The 22,031-nt window shown below is 42.4% G+C and overlaps 2 protein-coding genes across 2 annotated transcripts; both read right to left on the bottom strand.

The window, feature by feature from the left end:
- Window positions 1-276: 276 nt before the first annotated feature.
- Window positions 277-11,995, bottom strand: cfap65 (cilia and flagella associated protein 65). Its single transcript, XM_068701547.1, has 35 exons — window positions 11,692-11,995; window positions 11,306-11,367; window positions 10,754-10,941; window positions 10,563-10,665; window positions 10,188-10,354; window positions 9,756-9,964; window positions 9,440-9,576; window positions 9,120-9,345; window positions 8,741-9,009; window positions 8,468-8,656; window positions 8,076-8,296; window positions 7,779-7,935; window positions 7,444-7,572; window positions 7,071-7,322; window positions 6,827-6,966; window positions 6,354-6,438; window positions 6,094-6,240; window positions 5,794-5,959; window positions 5,335-5,463; window positions 5,009-5,222; window positions 4,683-4,811; window positions 4,381-4,471; window positions 4,169-4,254; window positions 3,964-4,030; window positions 3,702-3,812; window positions 3,290-3,481; window positions 2,828-2,986; window positions 2,490-2,627; window positions 2,184-2,300; window positions 1,891-2,025; window positions 1,758-1,808; window positions 1,413-1,633; window positions 1,179-1,310; window positions 591-1,001; window positions 277-473 (listed from the first exon to the last, which is right to left on the bottom strand). The coding sequence occupies exons 2-35, from the start codon at window positions 11,363-11,365 to the stop codon at window positions 395-397; spliced, it is 5,307 nt and encodes a 1,768-aa protein (XP_068557648.1). The 5' UTR covers window positions 11,366-11,367; window positions 11,692-11,995; the 3' UTR covers window positions 277-394.
- A 92-nt stretch (window positions 11,996-12,087) lies between these two features.
- Window positions 12,088-16,889, bottom strand: LOC137865961 (motor neuron and pancreas homeobox protein 1-like). The gene is made up of 4 exons (XM_068701570.1): window positions 16,607-16,889; window positions 15,029-15,492; window positions 13,719-13,879; window positions 12,088-13,432 (listed from the first exon to the last, which is right to left on the bottom strand). The coding sequence occupies exons 1-4, from the start codon at window positions 16,627-16,629 to the stop codon at window positions 13,097-13,099; spliced, it is 984 nt and encodes a 327-aa protein (XP_068557671.1). The 5' UTR covers window positions 16,630-16,889; the 3' UTR covers window positions 12,088-13,096.
- Window positions 16,890-22,031: the final 5,142 nt, after the last annotated feature.

The following is a 22,031-nucleotide window of genomic DNA, read 5'->3' as shown; positions in this document are numbered from 1 at the left end:
ATATTGTTACTGACTGCTATTGCTTGTAATTTGATTAGACAGACAAACATAGCAACACTGTGAAGAAATGCAATTGAGGTCTACGGTTGAAAAAAAAGGAACGGAAATAAACCTGATGTGCTAAAATCAAAATGTTCTGTAAATGGTTGTGTGCAATAAGATTGGTGAATGAAGTCAGACAACTTCAGGCATACAACATTCTTGTATCTTGACTCAACTAATAGTGACAAAATGTAATGCAATGATAAACAAAATCTAGTACACAATATATCATGGCCAAGTCACCTGTGGGAACATTTTATATCATTTCCAGTGTGAAGTTTCTCATTAACTTGCAGTTGGGATGAATAACGGAGGGAGAGTGACTTTTGGGACGTTTGGTCGATGGTGAGACTTAAGTCCCTGCTGGTTCCTTTACGTTCCTCAACATTTCTCTCTCCTCCTCCGCCATGGCTTCGGACATCTTCCTGGTTCTAATGGAACACACAATATGTTAGCCATTTGGTGTAACATGATTTCTGACTAATGCAACAAATAAAGGAGAGAGGTTAAACCGCCAGAGCTACTGAAAGTGTGTGTCTTGTCTTCACCTGGTGAAAACAGGTGGCAAGATAACAGCGCGGGGGTGCGCTGTAAGGACGAGCTCTCCTCTGACCGCTTCCATCATCAGGTTCTGGAGGGTGTTCAGCAAAACATCCTCACACATGTCAGCGGGCACGTGCTCGGTGTGTGGCGTGTTTCGTGTTTGGGGCTTGTTTCTCGAACGTCCCGCAGTTCCCTCACTGTCCGCTGCGCTGTGCTGTTCTTTCTGTTCCGCTGTCCCACTCAACGGAGTCTGAGGTTTGGGTGTAAGGTGAGAAACTGTGGGGCAGTCGGGAGGAGGGGGGGAGGATGGAGATGAGGAGCAGGGAGAGGAACTAGTTTCTCGAAGCCGGTAGGGGAGGGGCTTGGACGGCAAAGTATTTTGATAGTGTGTGAAGGATGGATGATCGAGTACGTCCCTGGAAAAAGAAAGACGCTAATTGATACACACACAAATACACAATTTCCTACAATGCTCTCCACTGTAAATTCAACCATCTCCATAAAAGCTAATCCTAAAAACAAGAAACTCCGGTACATAGGTCAGGGTGGATGTCTGAATCTAAGCCTTTTCTGGGTGTCTGTGTAAATGTTACCTGAGCAGAGCGGTGAGTACACGCATGGTGATGTCTCTCTCAGGGCCATGTGTGGTTGAGGGCAGCCCAGCGGGAAAGGAAGTGCTTAAAGAAGTGGTTTCAGATTGCTGGGCCTTGACTGACTGGAAGCATCTTTTAGTGAGACAGCACACGCGTAAATGTTTCTGTGGTGTGCATCAAAGCTCAGTCTGTCTTTGTGCCTGTGATGCAAAGAGTAAAGTGGATATTCTTTACCTATAGTGCTCATTGGACTGGTCAGGGAGGTGTGAAAGGTACTCCAGCAGGCTGTGAGAGTGTGCTGTAACCCCGAGATGCAGCAGAGCAGGTTGGGGGGGTTCAGGGCGCATCAATGACTTTGCGGTTTCTCGCTGGGCCCGACGCTCAGCTCTCGACATCTTGGTACATATCGTGCCCACTGTTCCACAGCCACCACTGGGACAGATAGGAGGAAGAGTCTGGAGGGGAGAGACTCGATATGAAGCCAGGCATTTGTTTTACTGCATGTCTGTAATTGAATTTTGATTACTTTCATATTTGTTTCAGAAGAGAGGCTTTATATTTGGAGGAAACAAAGACCACCTTGTATTTCCTGAGTGGTGGCCCTTTATTTAGTGGAGCTGCTACAGGTTCCTGTAACAAGACAAAGAGTGAATATGGTGAAGAAGGCTGTTATATCGCTGTCGAAAATATCAATTTCAACTTGCGGAAGGACCTCATCTATCAGAACTGCTTGGCTTTCTGTAAGATTTTTATCCGTGATAGTGAATTCATCTCGCCGTCTCTCTGTCTCTTCCTCCCAACGCTGCAAAGCATCATGATACCGAGTCAGTGAGGCTTCCTGGAGAACCTGGAGAGGGGAGGAGAGAACGCTGTGTGTATCGTCCGTACTTTGTAGAAACGATTAACTTCCAACAATTGTGATGAAAACGGCATTCAATATTGGACTAAAATCCACCTTATGCCACTTAATGCAGCTTTAAATATCCACTAGTGCTGCTGTGGTACCTGGCAGATGACATCCAGCTGATAACAAGTGGGGTAGTCAGTAGAGGTAAAGGTAAGGACACAAAGGGCACTCTCCCCTGGACACAGACCTCCTTGTTCTGGATGGATCTGCACCACCTGACACGACACAAAGCACACATACAAGTACGTGAGAATAACCGATGTACAAAATAGGTGTATTTGCGCTGTATGTGACAGACAGTCCGACACATAGCGGGAGGATCTGCCTGTATCTTCTTCAAAATAGTGACATTTACACACATACATAAGATGTTATTCACAGGCTACATGTACACCTTCCTGTACCTGCTGACAGCTCTCCTTCACCCATTTATAGTGGACAGAGTCTGTGTGGGACACATTGGTGAGGAAGAGGATTCTTGAAGATCGTGAGCAGACTGGGATGTTGCCAAGAGAGACACTGTCCTCCGACAGAAACGCCACCTACACACCCACACCCACACACACACACACACACACACACACACACACACACACACACACACACACACACATTGAGATGAATGTATATACAGCCTCAAATGGGCACAGACACAAAAAGCAGAAGACTTGTTAGACTGCTGGTATTCAGCAGAATGAATACAAGTAAAAACATGATTTGGAAAGAGAAAAACTGCTTTCACCTGTCCCGGGAAGGACACTCTCTTGACACGGGGTTCAGATGCTTTAGTATCGCTGCAGTTAAATGGGTTTGTGGAGCCCAGTGTGGGAGAATCAAACCCACATCCTTCAAACCTCACCAGTGTGGAGTCTCCATCCTGGACATGGATAGGAATATCCATCTGGTGACGCAAAATCACAGGGATTGGATCTAGGTACTTAGCTAATGGTAGAAATGGTATGTGTCATGTGTCATTATTCTGAATAAATGAATGAATGAAAACTCATGAAATGTTTGTATCCGTCGGTGCCAGCTTCATTTCTAAATTGCTATAAACTTGTTTACAATGCTACAGCGAAAACATGTACAATGGAGAGAAGCATGGTGCCTACAGTACATACTGCACATATCAGTTGTATAAACAGGTTTGAGGGGACAGTGGTAAGAGGGCAGAGGAAGGAAGGCTGCATGGCTCAATCCTTACATGGTAGATCTTAGCCTCCAATGGAGAGAAGATCCACTCCAGCATGGCCGTCCTCCCAGGTAGGAGCTCTCCCTCTGGATTGAGGCAGACCAGCACCGGATGGTTAAAGTTGTCCACCTTTAGCTGTGACAACACAGCCGTGTCCACCTCATAACGGAGAGGGACTGCACCACAATTGTGTAGTTCATACACCTGCAGGAAAAACAACCCCGGGTTTTGTGGATCACAACTATGTTGAGATTTCTGATGGAATCCAGTTCTGCAAGCTAAATAATATAAATCTGTGGAAGCTGTTTCACTGAATATGAGTTCATATATGAAATATTAAACTATCGATAAGAGTGTGATTCATTTCAGCTCTTTGTGAATAGGCCACTCCTAGTAAGCTTTATGTTGGAGAAATTGAACACACCTGCTTCGGCGGAGTACAGTCCCCAATAGTGACAGAGGTGAAGACATGTCGTTTGGAGGCAACGTGGAGACAGGGCCTGTCTTTCTGCACCGTCAACCCCTGAAAGTTCAGCTGCACACAGAACACCACCAGGTCAAGGGACAAACAGGAATACTACCACTGAACTGAAAACATGTTTTTAATTGTAATTTAGATTTTTTTGTGTTGTTAGACTAAGAATAAATACCAGGATCATGAAAATGTATATGGAGTTCTGCCTCACCAAAATCTCTCTACCATAAGAAAGTTTGAGCATGACAGGAAACCGATCTTTCCCAGCAAAGTCATGTCTGTGAAGGACAAAGTTGAGATTATTGTGGGATCATATTATTAGCGTTATCTGCTCTTACGTAACTCTCCTCCTTGCCTGTATTAGCCAAGTGTCTGATGTCTTATTCTGTGCTTTATTCCTTGCAATGATATCTGACCTGTGGGTGAAGTGTACTGTCCTCTGCTGGCCAGGGAGCAAAGTGCCAGAACGGGGAGAGATGCTGAACAGATGGTTGTCTTGAACCTGACAATGATGTGAAGATATGGGAGGTTAGTGTCAGTATGGGTTTCAGAACCCATACTGACAATATTAAAGTCTCAGTCAAGTTCAAACACGTGATCAAATCTACAGATGATTCCTGTGCCTGACCTTCATCTGGTACAGTTCAGTGCTGCTGAACTCTCCAGTCTCTGCCCAGTACTCCAACTCTATCTGTTGGTCCGCTGGAAACAAGAAAGCCCTAATGTTGAAGAGAAGGCCAAAAATCATTAAAATCAGAGATAAGTAGAAAAAAAGTCCATTCAAATTCCTCTGTACTTCACAATCCATAGGAGAGGACACTGTACTGTGAACATAAAGTGAGCGATGTATGACACGTATAAATAACATGCTGAATGCAGTTATCTTTACCTTGGATTGACTGTAATCTCAACATTCTGCTGTTTACTCACCAGTCTACAGGGATGGAGCCCGGGTTGTGAAACATCAACACAAATATTGAGGACTCTGAATTCATGGGAGAGGCACCGAAGTTGAAATCCAACATATCTTTGGTGAAGACTGAAGGAAAACTGCTCAGACTAGATGCAGGAAGAGAAGACATAAAGACAAAATATAATATTCATGTGTTATTCATCTTCCTTTTGTATTAAAGAAACAATCAAATCATTATAGAGAATCAAACAAAAACGGACTGAAATGTAAAACCTCACAACTAAATAATTTATCTTGGTATCTTTTTACAAACAATATTAATTGAACATATTCTTCCCCTCACCTGTGCATGGTAGGGGTTCTGTAAGTGAGTTCTGCAGGGGCCGGGTTGGACAGCATGTGCTCATTAAGGCTGTCCAGTGAGAAGAGTTTCCATAGGTGCGCCTTGCTGAGTCTGCCCACACCGCCACCGCTGCACACATCAATCACCTGCAGGGTGGGAAACACGCCTTTAGCTCGCACCTCACACACTGCTTGAGGAGGAGAGGATACAAACCCTGAGGAGAGAGACAGACAGATATAGAAAGGAGAAAGAGCAGTAAGTATCAATAACAGAAAACAAAATAGCAGAATACATTCAGGTTTGCAGTGTTTGTGTTTTCTATCTACCACTGGCATTCAGCATCTGGTAGCTGATGGTCCACAGGTACTGGGCTCGTCTGTGTGGTCTGACAGTGGATCGGAGCAGCATTGTGGAGTGTGAGGCGATGGTTCCCCTCTCACAGTCCAGCTGTAGGGCTAACGGGCCAGACGGGACAATGTTAGTCAACACTGGACCAACTACATCTGTATCTGCTGTGGTCAGCACTCAATCTTCTTTCCACTCTATTATCCGTCTTCATTTGGTCATAGTTTTAAGTTAAGTTAGAGCAGGTGAGGTCACCGCACTGGTACTGACTTAGCATTGACATAGTTGGAGTTACACAAACCACATAGGTTGTGCAGTGATCACTCTTCATTTGCCTTTACTGACAAGTTCACATGCTAAAATCAAAACTCTGCTGAGAGCTGATCCATCATGTAAATACAGAATGTAAAAGACAGCAAGGACCCCACAAAAGATAATACCATTGGGCTCAGTCCCAGGATCATAAGTAAGATCCTCATCCAGAAGTGTCTGCTGTACAGAGAGGCAATAGGAGACAGGACAGGGGCTGTTGTTCACCAGAGGAACCTGAATTGCCCGACAGCTTCCAACCAGAATCTCTCCCACATCCAGAACTGCTTTCTCCGCCTGAGGGGGGGAAACAATGATGCATACACTGCTTTGTCTTCTTGAAAATTCACATACAGCTCAAGTACATACACACATATGCATACATCGATACATGTACACACACATACAATTACACACAATGACAGTCCCACCTCGATGAATCCTTTAGAGCCCAACCCCACCACTTTAAGGGTGAGGTGTGACTCGTTACATCCAGGAGTCTGGATCGGCCAGAAGGTGAGAGTGGGCTTGAGTGTGTATGTTTTTTCTCCCTGTGGCCTGAAGGACCATATCTGGACCTGTAATGCCAACCAGTCACAAACAATAGTACAAAAAAAAGGTAAATAAAATGAGCTGTTAAAAGGTGTCATCAAAAGCACAGTCTCTGCTTAAATAAACACAAGTCTCTCACTGAGCTCTCATTGGGATGCAGTTCACCAGCATCTGGTTCAACAGAGATAAGCTCCTGGTCTGGCTCTGGAATGCTCCATTGGAATCTATCACAAAGGACAATCACAGAAAGCCAGCTGCAGACAAGATTAATGATGCTTGGATAAGTCCAGACCGCAAACAACACTTAGGGGGCGACTGTGGCTCGCTGGGTTAAGAGGGTCGTCGCAAGGTCGGGGGTTCGACCCTTTGGCTGGTATATGTCCTGTGTCGAAGTGTCCCTGAGCAAGACGCTCAACCCCTAACTGCTCCCCGGGCGCTTCTCAGCAGCCCACTGCTCCCAATAAGTTGGTGATGGGTTAAAAGCAGAAGCTAAACTTCGTATATGTGTAAAAATGTATATGACAATATAATAAATGTCTTCTTTCGTTCTTTAAATACACTGAAAAATGTCAGAAATACAGCACTGGAATAACAACCATTATGTCAACCAACCGTAGAGGTAGGCGGCTGAGGTTCCTGATGTGGTGAGAGCGCTGCGTCCGAGAGCCCACAGCTGTTGGCTGGAAATATAAACTGTTGTCTCCTTCCAGAGACACACACAGCTTTTCCACCACACTGACGACTGTCAGTTCCTAAAGGACACAGAAACAGATCCACAGATAAAATAGCCCGCAAGCAAAGTGTGGTGAGTGAGACAGCTTTTGTCCTCCGTGTTCCTGCGTAGTGTGTACGGTACCTTTGTATGTTTAGCTGCATTGAGCCGAAGGTGTAAACCGAATCCCTGTTTGGGACTGTCTTCTGTGGGCGTTGTTCTGAGGGTGAGGATTTGGTGTTTACCGGGCTGGATCAGACCACAGCTCGGCACTACAGACACAGACTCTGCCAATGCGGCGTTTGAGCTGTGGTCCAGACAGAAAGTGAGGGGCAGGTCTCCAGAATTGTGGAGGAGCACTGTCCGATAGGAAAGAACTCCAAGGGCTGGAAACACCTTGAAAGAACAAAATATATCAGTTACCAGAGTATTAAATCTTAAGAGTATGGCAGTGATACAATGCGAGAGAGACAGATACGCTGTAACATTTGAGTTCTTTCTCTTGCTTGTATCTCACCACTTGAGGAGGCTGCAAGGAGCACCATGGGATGAAATGCTCTTTGCCTGGCTGAAAGGAATGGCCTATGACTCTGACAGTCACACACCAGGGTGGACACAGCAGTCGCCCCTCTATGTGACAATTGTCCTGCAGCATCCAGGGAAGAGAGACAATATAGTCACAGCCAAATGTGTTGCATTACACTGCGGTTCTTTTGTATTTGAACTTTCAACAAAGTCAGGTGACAGATTTGAGTGGTTTGAATGATTTTTGAGACATTTATTAAGAAAGAGAAAGGCACAATCACTCGATGTGATGGAATTTTTGTCCATAGATTTTCGAACAAGCACTACCTTATAGTATGCAAAGCACTCAAGTTGCGCTCCGTGCAGAGTATTGAGCTGCTTGGGGTCATAGGTCACTCTGAATGAAGTGGATTTTAGAGGAGCCAGGTCACATGACGAGGGAGAGACGGTGAACGGAGAGTCCTGGGCAGCAGTCCACACCAGGCTGGAGCAGAATCACATGCATCAGAGACCAGATTGAGCAAGAGAAAACAGTAAAACAGATATTCTAGTCAGGTTTCATTTAAAAAACAAAAAGCGTGTGTATGTTGTGACATATTGAGAAGTCAGTGCAAGAAGTGATACCTGAGTTTCCCCCTGGTGTGGTTGGTGATGGAGACAGGCTGAGAAGAAGTGGATGAAGTCGACAGAGAGGAGGATATTTTGTGATTGAACAGTAGCTCACTGGGCACCACAGACACATGTGGAGAGGATAAAGAACTGCAAGAGAGGGGATCCATGCAACCCAAGCAGGACTGATAATATTCCTCCATGGGAGTTCTCTTGTCTGGTCCCTGGTGTGACTGCTAGAAGATGACACAGAGAGAGAGAGTGAGAGAGACAACACCAAACCTTTACTGTGCGCTTTACTGGTGACATATGGTATTCATAGCATATAGTGATTTAATTAATGTTTTCTTATAAATTATTTAAAAACTAGACAAATCTGCACGTTTCATCTCTCTTTGGCACTTTACCTCCTCGACCGGGCAGGACACTCCCTGTTGGTCCACTTTGTTTTCTTGCTGCATGGCTGTGAGAGTGTCCGGCGGGTCCTGTCTGCGGTACCAGTGGAGCTTGTAAAGAACCAAGTGCTCAGGTTTCAGTATCACTGGTTGCTGGAGCTCTGAGTGACAAGTACCAATCAGGTCAAGGAATACGGGGTCCTACAGGAAAGAGTAATAGAATGAATACTGATGATGTTTGTGTGTGTGCTGTGAGTGTGCATGCATCTGCATAGTGGCTCTTACCCTGTGCAGTATGATACATGTCACTCTCCTATGATGTGCAATCGGCTGCGTGGGCCTATAGACCGCCTTGAGTGTGGTATGGCTGTGTGGGCATAAAGTGCCACTTGCTGGCTGGATGCTGAACACACTGTTCCCAGAACAGTCGAGGTCCCATAGGTAGAAAGCCTCAACAGGCGCAGAATTAACCAGCTCCACTGTCTGTACGACTGCTCCGCCTTCCTCAACACAGCCAAAGTCCAGCACAGCGGAGGACAAGGAAACTTTGGGACCTAGTTACAAAAAAAAAAAGGTGTTTATACAACTATCTAGCTGTAGATTCCCTTCCTTTTTTCATGCAAAAAAAGAGGAATATGCTAGTGGGGTACGCACTGTGCCTTACCTACACCGTTTCCAGTGAGCTTGAGCAGAGTTTCATTTAATGCCCCTCTACATTTTACAGATAAGTATTCCACAGAGACACTATCCACCACAGCCGGAGTGTAGGTGACTACAGCCCGTAGTGATCCTCCAGGTGCCACCTTACATCTGGTCACATCCCAGCTGAACTCCGAGTCCAACAAATGGACCCCACTGGACAGTCGGGAAAGAGAGAATGACGCAGTTACCTGGAGGAGAGGGGCAAAAAGAGCGATGACAGGGAAGGTCATTGAGAGTTTGCACTTTGAGTTTGCACTTTGTGTATCTTTGTGTACTACTTACAGGGGAGGGGTTGAAGATGTCAAAGTGTTTCTGTAAACTTTGTGCGATAGCCACAGAGCCAAAGTGCAGCTCTGGAGCACACTGTTCTTTGTCATCCTTGGTACCTGGATGTCTCAGCTGAAGACATGGGTATTTGGCTGAGAAAGAAGTCAGAGTCCAGACAAGAGGAAAGTGGGAGAGTATTGGTTCCTTATTGACCCATCATCTCTATGCAAAAAGTCTTCTGATATCTATTTAACCACATATACTAGATCCAAAATCTGTGCATTATTAATCTCTTGCGTCCTGTCTCCTCTGTTAGTGCTAGTAACGGTACCTATTCCCTGCAGCAGCACACTGCAGCAGCTCTCGGCCTTGTCCCCTTCTTCTCCAAACCTGCAGCTGGCTTGTTGCTGGTACACCAGTGCCTCTTGTGGTCGGAAGACCACAGTGATGTGACACTCCTGACCGGGCTTCAGCAGGCCTTGCTCAGGGCTTAGCTGGAACAGTGCTGTGCTCTTCCACTGGAAGCATGTCTGGAGTTTACTGTGGGAAGAAGGAGAGAGGAGAGAGAGATTTATTAACAAGAGTGAAGTGGAGTGAAAGGGGAAAGAGTTTGACATTATTTGTTTAACTACAAACACACCAATCAGAACATAAATATGCAAACAGTTCAAAAACATTCCTACAAAGCATTCTGCTTTCTTTCCTCCCGGGTTATTCATCCCTCCTACTTTTCTGCATTAGTCTAAAGCACACTCACACGTACCTGACATTTTTGAGCAGGAAATTGGTATTGGAGGAGTTTTGAACAGCACAGAGCGGCAGCAGCACGGAGTCAGGCACCTCCAGGGCATGGCAGGGAATGATGGCACGGAGACATACCTGGAAGCTGCCATCTTTACCTTGAAACTCAATGCTGTCTTCATACTCACACTGTCCCAAGCAGTCAGACAGACAGACAAACAGACAAAAAGACATGAGACAGTAGATTATGTTACATCTCTTTTATATGGATGATGGAAAGTTGTTTGTCTAGAAATGCCAATTCAGCCCACATGTGATAGCCCTGGGCCGTAATACTTTCATATACTAATAAGAGCTATTAATAGATGCAATTATGTATAAGATTGTGATGTGTTACCCTCTGGAGTGGTCTGAAGCAGATTGGCATGGAGAAAGAAGTCCCTGGGCTGAGAACTATGATTTGAGGAATGAAGGTGGTGAAAAACTTGGACACTGGAGGCCTGTGAGGAATCAAAGATGTGATATTGTGTCAATACTTAGCTCACATATGTGTGTTTGAATATCTATGACCATGTGCGTTTGTAAGACCTGACATGTAGCTTCTGCAGCTTGCTATGAATGTTCTTTAACGCTAATGTCTTGGTGAACTCTCTCCCCAGGTCCCAGTCCTCCCAGACCAGCTCTGACTTCAGTTCCAACCCTGAGAGACGGCTTCTTTGGCTGGACGCTTGTCGTCGGTACTTTCCGTCCCGGTGCCTCTGGTGAATCCCTGGATCCTGCAGAGTTGGAGCGTTGCAGGAGATGTGAGTTTTGGAAAGTTTAAATAATATAAATTACTTTTCAAGAAACTTCAGAAGACATTGTAAATTGAACATTTAGTATTTCATATTTATTGCAGCGCTTGAACAGCCATACTGATAAATATCAAAGGCCACAATCTCTACAAGCACTGAGTTGTGTAATTAAATTATAGGTGTCGACTGCTGTGGCTCATGGACTATTTTGCTTATTCAGGGAGTGACAAAAACTGATCAATATTAACACACAGGTAAAGTAAAAATGTCGGTTGCAAATGAAAAGCAGACCACAAGTTATTTATTAATATTAGCACCAAGCTGTTTCAATTCAAACTTTAGTTACTTTGATATCCTTCCCAGCGGTGGAGGGCCTCCATGGTGCTCCTGAAGCCTCCGCTAACATGGCTGGAGAGAGACAGAAGGCATCCAACGTCAGCTAGACGTCAGCTCAACATTACAACATATAACTGGGTTAAACTACAGAGGAAGGCGTCTGGTGGCGTTCACCATGGTTTTGGGGATTTGTTGTCACATTTATTACAGTTTCACTCTGAGAGTCATCGAGCCAAAACACAGCTGACGTTACGTCGAAGACCACGTTGAGAGTGTTCATGGAATTAACGTAAATTAAGACCATAGCTATTAGCAGTTAGCTAACAGAGGGATAGAAGGCTGACAGCTACACACACTCAACACGTTTCTAAATTAAATACACTAACGTCTCCTTACCTTCTTTCAAACGTCAAACAACAAAGCGTGCAAACTACAGCTTTTCATGTATTATTTAGGAATGAAAGCACCGCTATCAACAATCAAACGTTTTGTCGGCCACGGCGTTACCACGGCAACGAGCAACTGTTTAAAATCACAATAGTAATTACGGCAGCAGAGGAGGGACATACACAATTCGCAAACTGGTAGTAGGCCTTTCTATAAATACTAGGGAGTGTTTTTAGGACATACGATGTTATGACTTATTGTTGTGACTTATTAAGAAGTTGTGATACAAATGCTGTCCATGAATCGATGACAAAACTCAAGCAATCCCCCTCCAGCCACAAAGTGTGTTATACATATGAATATTAAATTGCATTGATTGTCATTTACTCTCTTGATTAGGCTCAACACATATGAATGCAACTTTATTTTTCAAACTATTCACCTCCACAAAAACACTAGTGTTGCTTTTAGAGTAAAATATATTAAATTATACAATGTTAAATTATATATTGACAACATAACATGCTTCATATGAGAGCAGTTTACAAAACACAGGGAAAATGTTAAAGTAAAAAACATACAGTATGTGCAGCCACTTCTTTGTGTGTGTGTGTGTGTGTGTGTGTGTGTGTGTGTGTGTGTGTGTGTGTGTGTGTGTGTGTGTGTGTGTGTGTGGCTTTAACTAAATACAACATGCAGTTTCAAAAAGATAACACAAAACAAAAGGTTGACTATTATACAACAACATTTCATGATCATAAAGCCAAAGCTAAGGCCCCAAAACTTTAATTGGGTGAATATCAATCCATTATTTGTCTTGTTACAAATATGAAAAGAATGTAAATATTGGTGAAATATTTGTCCAGCATTTGTAACAGACCTGACAACAATGTAACACTGACACTCTTCACAACACGAGTCTCCAAGTTGTTTTTTTCTTCTGTTTCTTCCTCCACTACCATGAAAGTGCTATCATCACCCCCATGTATACAGTTTAAGTACATCCATAGATAAATTAGTTCATTGCAAATGACAGGACAGGAACATAAGCTTTCAGTATGTTTGTACTGTTTAAATCACAAGTAAATCATGCACAAAAATGTCCATTATAATTCAGAATTATTGGATGAGTCTGAAGTCATAACTCAGATGGATTACTGAGCATTAAACCATTACATTTCTAAGCACATAAAAGTGGCATTATTATGGGTTGATGTTATCAGTTTTCATATCCAGCCCAATGTGCAGATGTCGACATACCCTTTGGCTAATTTGGGTGCTCCAGGTACAGATATATGGCACCATGTTGGGCTGTGAATGATCCTCTTCATGCCACCTGATTGCATTGTGTATTGTCTTCTCAAGAGTAATAAACATAAAACGACATACAATAAAAGCATGCTGAACTTTATAACTATGCGAAAGCCCCACTTCTTGTTCTTGAGCCTCCCTCCTCCAGTTCCTCCTCAGAGTAAGAACTGTAGTTCCCTGTTCCTCCTCCAGCATGCCTCATGAAGCCTACAGAGCCTAAAGAGCCTGCCCTCAGCACTTCCATCTCCTCTTTTTCCTCCTCCTCATCCCCTTCTATCTCCTCTTCATCCTCCAGGCTCGAGCTGTGTGAATCACTCTGAGGCTTGGTGCTGTGAATATCCCTCCCAGCTCTTTCCTTGTCAGTCAGTGGCACTGCTTGGTCCTTGGCTTTGCGACTTCTCTTCCACTTCATACGTCTGTTCTGGAACCAGATCTTAACCTGGTGAAATACAACAGGAATCATTGCGGTTAAACCGTGTAAACATATTTTAGTTGTGTGGGATTCAGGGTGGAAAAATGTCTTCTCCTTCTCTGAAGGGATTTGTTGCTGGGGATGGGAAGAATGCTGAAAAAGCAGGGCTCCATAAGATGAGGAAGGTAAGCATAACAACTTGACAGTGACTTGAAAGGATGTGGATAAAGGGAATACACTCACACACAACAACAACAAAAAATGTATGTGATCTAATATTCAATACAGTACATCCTGGCTCTGCCTCTCTCACCTGAGTCTCAGTCAGCATGAGTGAAGTGGACACCTCAAAGCGCTTAGGCCTGGACAGGTACTTGTTGAGCTTGAACTGGTTTTCTAATTGCAGCAGCTGCTGGCTGGTGAAAGCTGTCCTGGGCCTCCGACACTTCCCCAACAAACCTGCCTGGGCCGGGACTGAAAACAGAGACAGTAGCAGAGTTAAACAGTAGCAGAGAGTTTACTTATTCTGTCCATTTGTCATTATTTACATTTTCTCATTTTCATCTAATAACCCTGCCTACTGCTATTATGGATAGTGGGCCTATAATCAAAAGAGGCCTACAGAAGCCTATAAGCGAAAGTAAGAAAGGAAAAAAAAGAATTCATTTGACGGATATTTTTCTAAAAAATCCTCACGAAATCTTCTAGTTTGCTTTCCCTTAAGTCTGTCTGTCTGTCTTCCTGCCTGTATATCTTGTTTTCTCTGTCCGTTAACATTTATTGCCATGATGTGAGGTCGTGGTGAGAGGATATTGCTTTGGAGGGGTAATAAACCATCACAGGAGACCATTACCTTAATGAAAACATTGTAAATGTTATCAATTGATTAAGTAGGTCTATTTCAGGTGTTACCTTTATACCGTAAATATTGCATGTTTTTTTACGATGTACATTGTCCTTAAGAGACAGCATCTAAATATCACGGCCCTTTCAACACCAATACCAACAGACAGGTGTTAGGAGGCTCTAACAACATTAATAAATTGGCTGTTGACCTTACCATAACAAAAATAAAATGACACAGCACCTGCTTATGTCAAATAACATTGTAATCAAAGGTAAACAAATGTAATCCATTTCATTTTAATTAGGTCTAAGCTGGAGTTGTTATATCCTGCATTCAAAAAAAGATTTGTAAGGCAATTTGCGTATAACGTATTTAACATATACACATATTTTATAAATGAGAACAATTAATACAATAAACTAAAATTTTAATTAAATAAATATATTTATATTTATTTAATAAATATTTAATATTTCAAATTTCATAAATATAGTACTTTATTGATACTGTGTATGGTATTACATGATTATAATTAATGTTACCAATTTAATTTAAAAATGCACATTTAAACATATTAGTATTATTATTAGTAGCATTAGTAAGAGTAGATTATCATTATTATTATTATTTTGAATCTTAGCTAACTATGGCCAATGCATGTCATTTTTAAGGATTGTTTAACCTCTGGATAAACATCATGCATTTTAGTTCTCTCACCATTTTAAGTTACAGGAAGTAAGAATGATGAAATTCAGGAAACACGGAGCTTCGCTTACCTCCATATTCTCCGAGTCTGGGTATCATCATCCCGGCTCTGATCCAGGGATCCAGCGGGAGCGTCGCCATGGCCCCTTTCAGCTGCTCGGGGTATGGCTGGACCAGCTGCGTAAAACCGGGGTATATGAAGGCGGGGTGGTGGCCTCCGAGCGCTGCCAGAGGATACATGGAGCCCGGGTGCATTCCGAGAAGACCGGCTTGGTGCAAAGCAGTGAAGCCAGACTGGGACAAGCTGAAGACCTGTGATTTGGATAGGACTCCTGGCGGGGCTGGAGAGGAGTTTGTTGGGTTCGGATGAGGGGAGGGCGTCTCTGAGCCGCAGTTTGACACCGGACTGCCGTCGGGACTTCTGCTGTAATACAAACCTGGGGACGCACCATCGCTGTCCGTCCTCTGCTCCACGTCGTGCGCCAGTAGCGCATCAATACGAAAGTTTTTAGATTTCTCCATGGTGGTAGTCATTCTGTGAATTTGTATAAACTTTGAAGTGAAGTGTCTCTAACTTCTGAACACACTAAGTTATCAGAAACTGCTATATTCTTACTACTTTTCCGTGTCTTTTTTTCTGACCCACTCCTCTTAAGCGTCTGCGTAAAAAAAAAAAACCACTTCGCTCACTCCAGCAGTGAGCTGGGAAATTACTCGCACCCAATAGCGCAATAAAGTCTGCTGCGTCGTGATTGGCCAGAGCCCCACAAGGGCAGGATGTATGCTCTTTCTTTTAAAGGGTTCATTTTAGGCATTGGTGCACGCCTGCATGTTGCATTCTACAAATACTATTCAATAGTCCTAATTCTTTACGTTCTTAACATTCACAATCCTATCATAGAAGAATCGGTGTGTGACTTTCCATCTTTCAGTTTGTCTGTTATCTGTCTGGCAGTTTGACCTCCATTATCATGTCTCAGGTATGATTGGGGTGTAACTTCACACACACAGTTCAAAACTATATTGCGTCGATTACTGTAATCTCACTGTATGACGAAATTCATCTTTTTACAACTCAGTCTTCATTAAATTTGATTGCCTGCTAAGGTTGACAGAAACCCAACGGTTCTTATCAGTGGTTGCTGCTATGATTATCGCTCATCACCACACCATGGAGCAAATAAAGGGGCAGTAAACTGACAAGAGTGTAAACTCATTTTCTCTCCTTGCAGACCAGAGCCACACACAACCAGGTGAGACATGTTAAGCACTAATGTCTATGAAAAGCACTTTATAAATACATTTCACTTATACTTTTACTTACAAAGTCCTGCACCAGCTGTCTGGCACTAACTCCATCACAACAGACGTTATAATATGCAAGGGTTCCTATAAAAGGTAGTGAGATTTGTGCATAGGTAGCCCATAACTTATTTAATATTTTTGGACTTTTATTGTGTTTATTAGAGCAGCTGGAAAACGACAGGAAAGAGGGAAAAGAGAGGAGACGACCTGCAGCAAGGGCCGCAGGATGTAAGGCCGCTAGTAGTCCATAACTGATGAAACTGTACATTGCAACATTTTATATACATAATTCCGCATACAGTTTCGCAAAGACATCTTCTTGTCAACCTGAAGCTGATTCTTACCTGATCTGGAACGATTTCTCCATGTAAGACTTCAGATGGACCTGTTCTGCTTCGCCTACAGCGTCCAATCTGCATCTATCTGCCACAGTTCAACCAGTGGGGATTTCCTGCTGGTTTATACTGGACTGATAAGAGACAGTCAGAGGCCTGGGAAAACAAACTGCTCTCACTTCAAAGACAAACACACCAACACCTGCTGAGCTACACAACAGAGAAACTTAAAGATGCATATGTGTGTGCAGGCATGTGTTTCTGCTGTATGACCATCGAGGAAAAAGATTGTCTGATTATTATCATATGACAGTTTTCAGACATACAATTTAACCGGTAATCAATGTTCTCCAAGTTACAAAGAGAAAGGATTTTATATAGTTCATTAGAACCGCAGTTGAAGATAAGACTTAGTTTATTGAACTGATAAAGCTTCTTTATTTGACTCATAAGACACAAACGTATGAAGACGCTTTGATGTTTAAAGTCATCTCTCAGAAACAGGTTAATAATTAACATGTTCCATCATCAATCATTACTAAGACTCTGATAGACCCATTCACATAGACCACAGTAGAGTCAAAGCAGAGCTGTAAGAAATGGCTATAAGAAAGCGGTCATACTGCATACTTTGCACATGTTTGTCTGGTAATCATCCTGCTGAAGACATAACCACTTGTTTGAATCTGTGAGAATATGAAATGAACCTGCTCAAGGATCTGGAGCCCTTAACCCTGACCACTGTTTGTTTATTAATTGTTTGCTAAGTGAGGTCCCAAACTTAAGTCAGTAATTAGTTCATCAATTATGTTATAATCAGCAAGATGTACTTGCTGAAAAAAAAGATTTTGACAGTGATTTGCCTTCATATCCGTGTGGGTTTTCCTCCTGGTAATCAGGTTTCCCACATGTTAGGCAAATTTGTTTAAATCAAATAAATAATCAAAAATAAGTTCACTGTGTTGGCCTTTCTAAATGAATGTATACAGTATACATACATATAAAGTAGAAGTGCTGGTATCTTTTTGTGATTTAAACAACACTGAAGCTGATCAATAAAGCAAACATATGTTAAAAATGTGTATTTTAGGTGCTGGTTAAGAAGGTACTGGTTGGCTAATAAACAATAATGACAAACAGGTGAGTGGGGGTGACCGTGCCTAAGTGGAGAGCAGGGAAGCCTTTCAATCAGAGGGTCGTCGGTTCGATCTCCTGCTCTACTAGTCTCATGTCAATGTGTCCTTGAGCAAGACACTTAACCCCAAAAATTGCTCCTGTAGCTGTGTCTACGGTGTGTAGATAGATACTGAATTGTAAGTCGCTTTGGATAAAAGCGTCTGCTAAATGACTGTAATGTAATGTAAGGTGACCATCATACCTAACAGGTGTATGGATATTTTTATAATAAACATTATTCACTGGTAATTATTTAGCTGTCATTTAATAATTAACAGACAGTTGTAAACTACTTTAACATCTTTTCTTTCTAAATGTGAATCACTGACATAGCTTGAAGTGGGCCGGTACTTTCCAGAACGCAGTACCACTTGTACATTTTACTCTTTGGCATAAAGTGACTTCTTACTTGAGCACGGACACTTTTCACTAGCTGTCGGTGCGCCTTCCTGCCCTCTACATATCAGGTTCTCTGGGTGATTCAAGATCAGACGGGGCAGCAACAGTGTTGTATTGTGAACCTCAACATTATTTTATCATTTAGTTTTCTGAATCTTTTAAATTAAAGAATTATGGACCTTTGCACCTTTCCCAAAACAGTGGCAAGTCGTGGCGGCTGAGCTTGCCACAGAAACTAGCGTTACACTAAACACTGAACTAGTATATAGATGTTTGGGGTCTTGTCTGTGATTGGTCATCTGCGGTTTACAATAACTGGAGTGATGTAGATCAAGCTTCATGTGATCAGGTGATTCTTACTGCCTCCCCCAAACTACTGTCCTGTTGAGACAGACAGGACAAACAGAGGAACAAAGTTATACAACAATTGTATAAATATATACTTATATACCATTTTAATCTCTTTTATTTTTCTTTTTTAACAAGAAGAAGTAATTCAATTGCAAATTGAAGGTTATAATATTCTACATGGCATTATTTATGTCAAAATAGATGCTATATTTTTTGTTTCCATGCCCTTGATAGTCAGACAGTTCATAGTAATGTGTGAAGTTCCAGGATAGGAATGAGGTTCATAAAAGCCAGCTGTAAAATAATTAATACTCTGTGATCTCTTCTACGTTAGATAAGGGAGACCATATCTCACCGTTTAATGAAGTTTGTACAACACATATTGATATCCTAGCACAAATATCACATCACAGATAAGGTTCAGCAGATATTAAGGACATTGCATTTGAAATTTCACACCATTGAGAGGCATCATGTTTGGTAATAGATTGGAATTGTGATTTATGGTCATTACGTTGCCATGTTAATAACCCTTAACAAAAGAGTCTTTGTAGCCTATTCATATAATTGTATCTATTAAAAAATAGATAGCAGTCATAGCCTGATACTTTGTACAGTAATATACTCTGCGGATGGAACGACCAGATGTATGAGGTCAACCTACGTCTCGTTTGATTAGAATGGAAACATTGTTCATCGATGACATTCCTTCATCTCGAACAGCATTTATTAAGCCAGAGGTCAGGAATCAGAGCTGTTTTAACTAATTTAGCTAAATTAACTTTATTGTGGTTATTTCAGGCCAAATGTTTGCTAGCTGTCTGTCTGTCCATATTACCCGTGTTATAAACCAATTTAATACATCAATTTAATATGTTGAATTGATTTACAATCTAATATATTTGAATATGATTTAAAGTTGCGGAAGTTGCTGGTGCTCTGTTGAGTTAGTTATATGTTAGCTTTAGCAGAAGTTCAGCTAAACTAAACCACCAAGCTGTTGCTACATAGCTAAGGCTAGCTGTGGTTATCTCATCAGCTAGCTTTTAGTGAAACAGTTAGTGTGACGGCACCTTGTAGATCATCAAACCACATTGCAGTTACTGCAGCCTGGGCACCAGTATAAGCCTCAGATGAAGGACGGATGTTTTGGTAATGTTTAAGCCTATTTCTTTCTTTTTCTTTGCTTTTACACTCATTTTGCATTGATTGCATTGAGTATTCACGTTATGGTTGGTCAGTCCTATACCTCAACACTATACAAATTTCTGAAGTGCTAATGAATGTTGTTGTGATCAATCGCACTAAACAAATTAAAACAATCTTAAATGTCAACCAAATTGGTATTTCAATATTCGATCTCACAATAGGTCTTCAATGTATTCTTTTTCTGAAGATGAAAGAACACACAGACATATTTTGTATGCACAGGCACTTGCACAGACACACACACACACACACACACACACACACACACACACACACACACACACACACACACACACACACAAGAGCAACAATGCAAACCACAGAGTCAAAACAGACAAGAGCAAGTCTGGGAGACTTGGGGGGGGGGGGGGGCTACTCAAAGCTCCTCTTTCCCCTCAGCTGTAAAAGAACCATTCATGTTGCTTCTATTCACACACAAATGTCAGAGAGGTTAACCCAGTGGGCGCCTCTGTCAGGCCTCCATAGCGGAAAGGTTACGCCTTTCTTGCATGGTGGTGCATCGGAGATGCTAAATCAAAAGTGTTTGATATCATTGATGTGATCCCAAGAGTTTGTTTTAATGAATCACGTGAATTGCAGTGGCCGAAAAAAACCTTCATATTTTTGGAACATTGGCTATTACTGCTCATGCCAACTACTCAGCTGATGCTGCAGCCAGAAACATAATCAACTCCTTTTCTGAGAGAACATTTTTCCCCAAAATAATCCAAAATATTCCAAATTAGGTATTTAGCCATGATAGTGACTTAAGTGACCCTCATTGACAGATGTAAGTGACACAGATTAATAGGGCCACTGTGTTAGTAATGTAAAATATGACTATGTATCCCAGGAGACATTAAGGCTAGAAGAAAATCCCCAACTTATTGAGTATAATAAAGCCTGTTGTTCTCCTTCTGTCTGTGTCCTATTGTGGTTTCTAGTCTCATATCTGAGTTTGGTTGCTATTGTTCTATCTATTGTCATGCCCCAGTTTTGCTCTGATTGGCCCAATGGACCGCAGGGGAATAGAACATTTCCTGGTTGAGCAGCGGTGGGTGTTCAGGGTTGCGAGGTTCAACGTCGTTCAAAATGAGTTGATTAATGACGGCCGTCACAACCGAGGCCGCGCCATAATGAGGAGGACAAGAGGGAGGAGCGGAGGAGGAGAAGAGGAGGCAGGGAAGGGGGAGGCAGGAGGAGGAGAGCTGAGATTGGATGATTATTACTTAGCACGGTAAACAGTGAGATGACAGTACAATGAGATGAGGCTTCAGGGTAGAAGTGGAGGGGGAGAGGAGAAGAGGCACATAGCCAATTAGTGCTAAACAGAGGTCTGTGAATGAGAGGAGGAGACAGACACACGTAGGGCTGGTTAACACACAAAGACAGGGGCAGTGACGGGGCGTCAGAGCGCTGGCTGCAGAGAGTAGTTAAACATCTGTTGCTCTGTGGGACACCCAGACTGCTCTGCAGGGTCAGGTTCCCAAAATACTCATTACCCAAATGCTCTTCCTTTAACACAAATACATGGTGGCTGTAAACTACTTGAAACTCTTCCAAACAACGCGTCTTCTCCACAGGAAGGTTGAAACCATTTTCTTCTGTATTTACAATATACTTTATATCATTCATTGAAAGTAAAAAGTTTCTGTGTTATCTTCACTAAAGGAGTATTTCCTTCTTAGTGGTACGCAACACAAGCTAAATGTACAACCCTAATGTATACTGAGCAAGGTAGTCAAGGGAAGAGGTTAGTGTCGATCTCAAATCACCACTCCAAATGTTAGAAATAATAAAGTTACAATATACAAATTGCAAATAAATTTAGGCAAATAGCTACACGTTGAAAATGTTTTGTTATTTAACGTATGTATACAATCAAGCAAGACTGGAGGGCACTCAGCTGTTGTTGTGTGGATATTGGTGCAAGTCAATCACAGATAGCTTTCTGTAATGAATAGAATGTAATATGACTAGATGTTGGCAGAGGATATTATTAAAGTTATTACAAAACAAACGGACCAAGGCAATCCACCCAGACTTTGAGTCTGAAACACAAAAATGCAACTCCTTGTGGGGCTAGAGGTCGGCGGAATACATCTTCTCGGGATCTTGAATATCTGTAAGAATTTTCATGGCAATCCATCAAACAGTTCCTGAAATATTTCAGTCTGGAGCAAAGTGGTGGATCGACTGACCAACATCGCCATCCCTATCTCCGAGAAAATAAAATCCAACAACGTTGAATCATAGGATGGGCCCATGCAGAAACATAGCGGACAGAGCACAGTGTTGT

This window comes from Cebidichthys violaceus, unplaced genomic scaffold (genome assembly GCF_023349555.1).
Source record: "Cebidichthys violaceus isolate CVI_PGR_0920_01 unplaced genomic scaffold, fCebVio1.0.p SCAF_11, whole genome shotgun sequence".
Lineage (NCBI taxonomy): Eukaryota > Metazoa > Chordata > Actinopteri > Perciformes > Stichaeidae > Cebidichthys > Cebidichthys violaceus.
The sequence above is the reverse complement of the archived record's forward strand: the minus strand, read 5'-3'. Positions and strand labels throughout refer to the sequence as shown.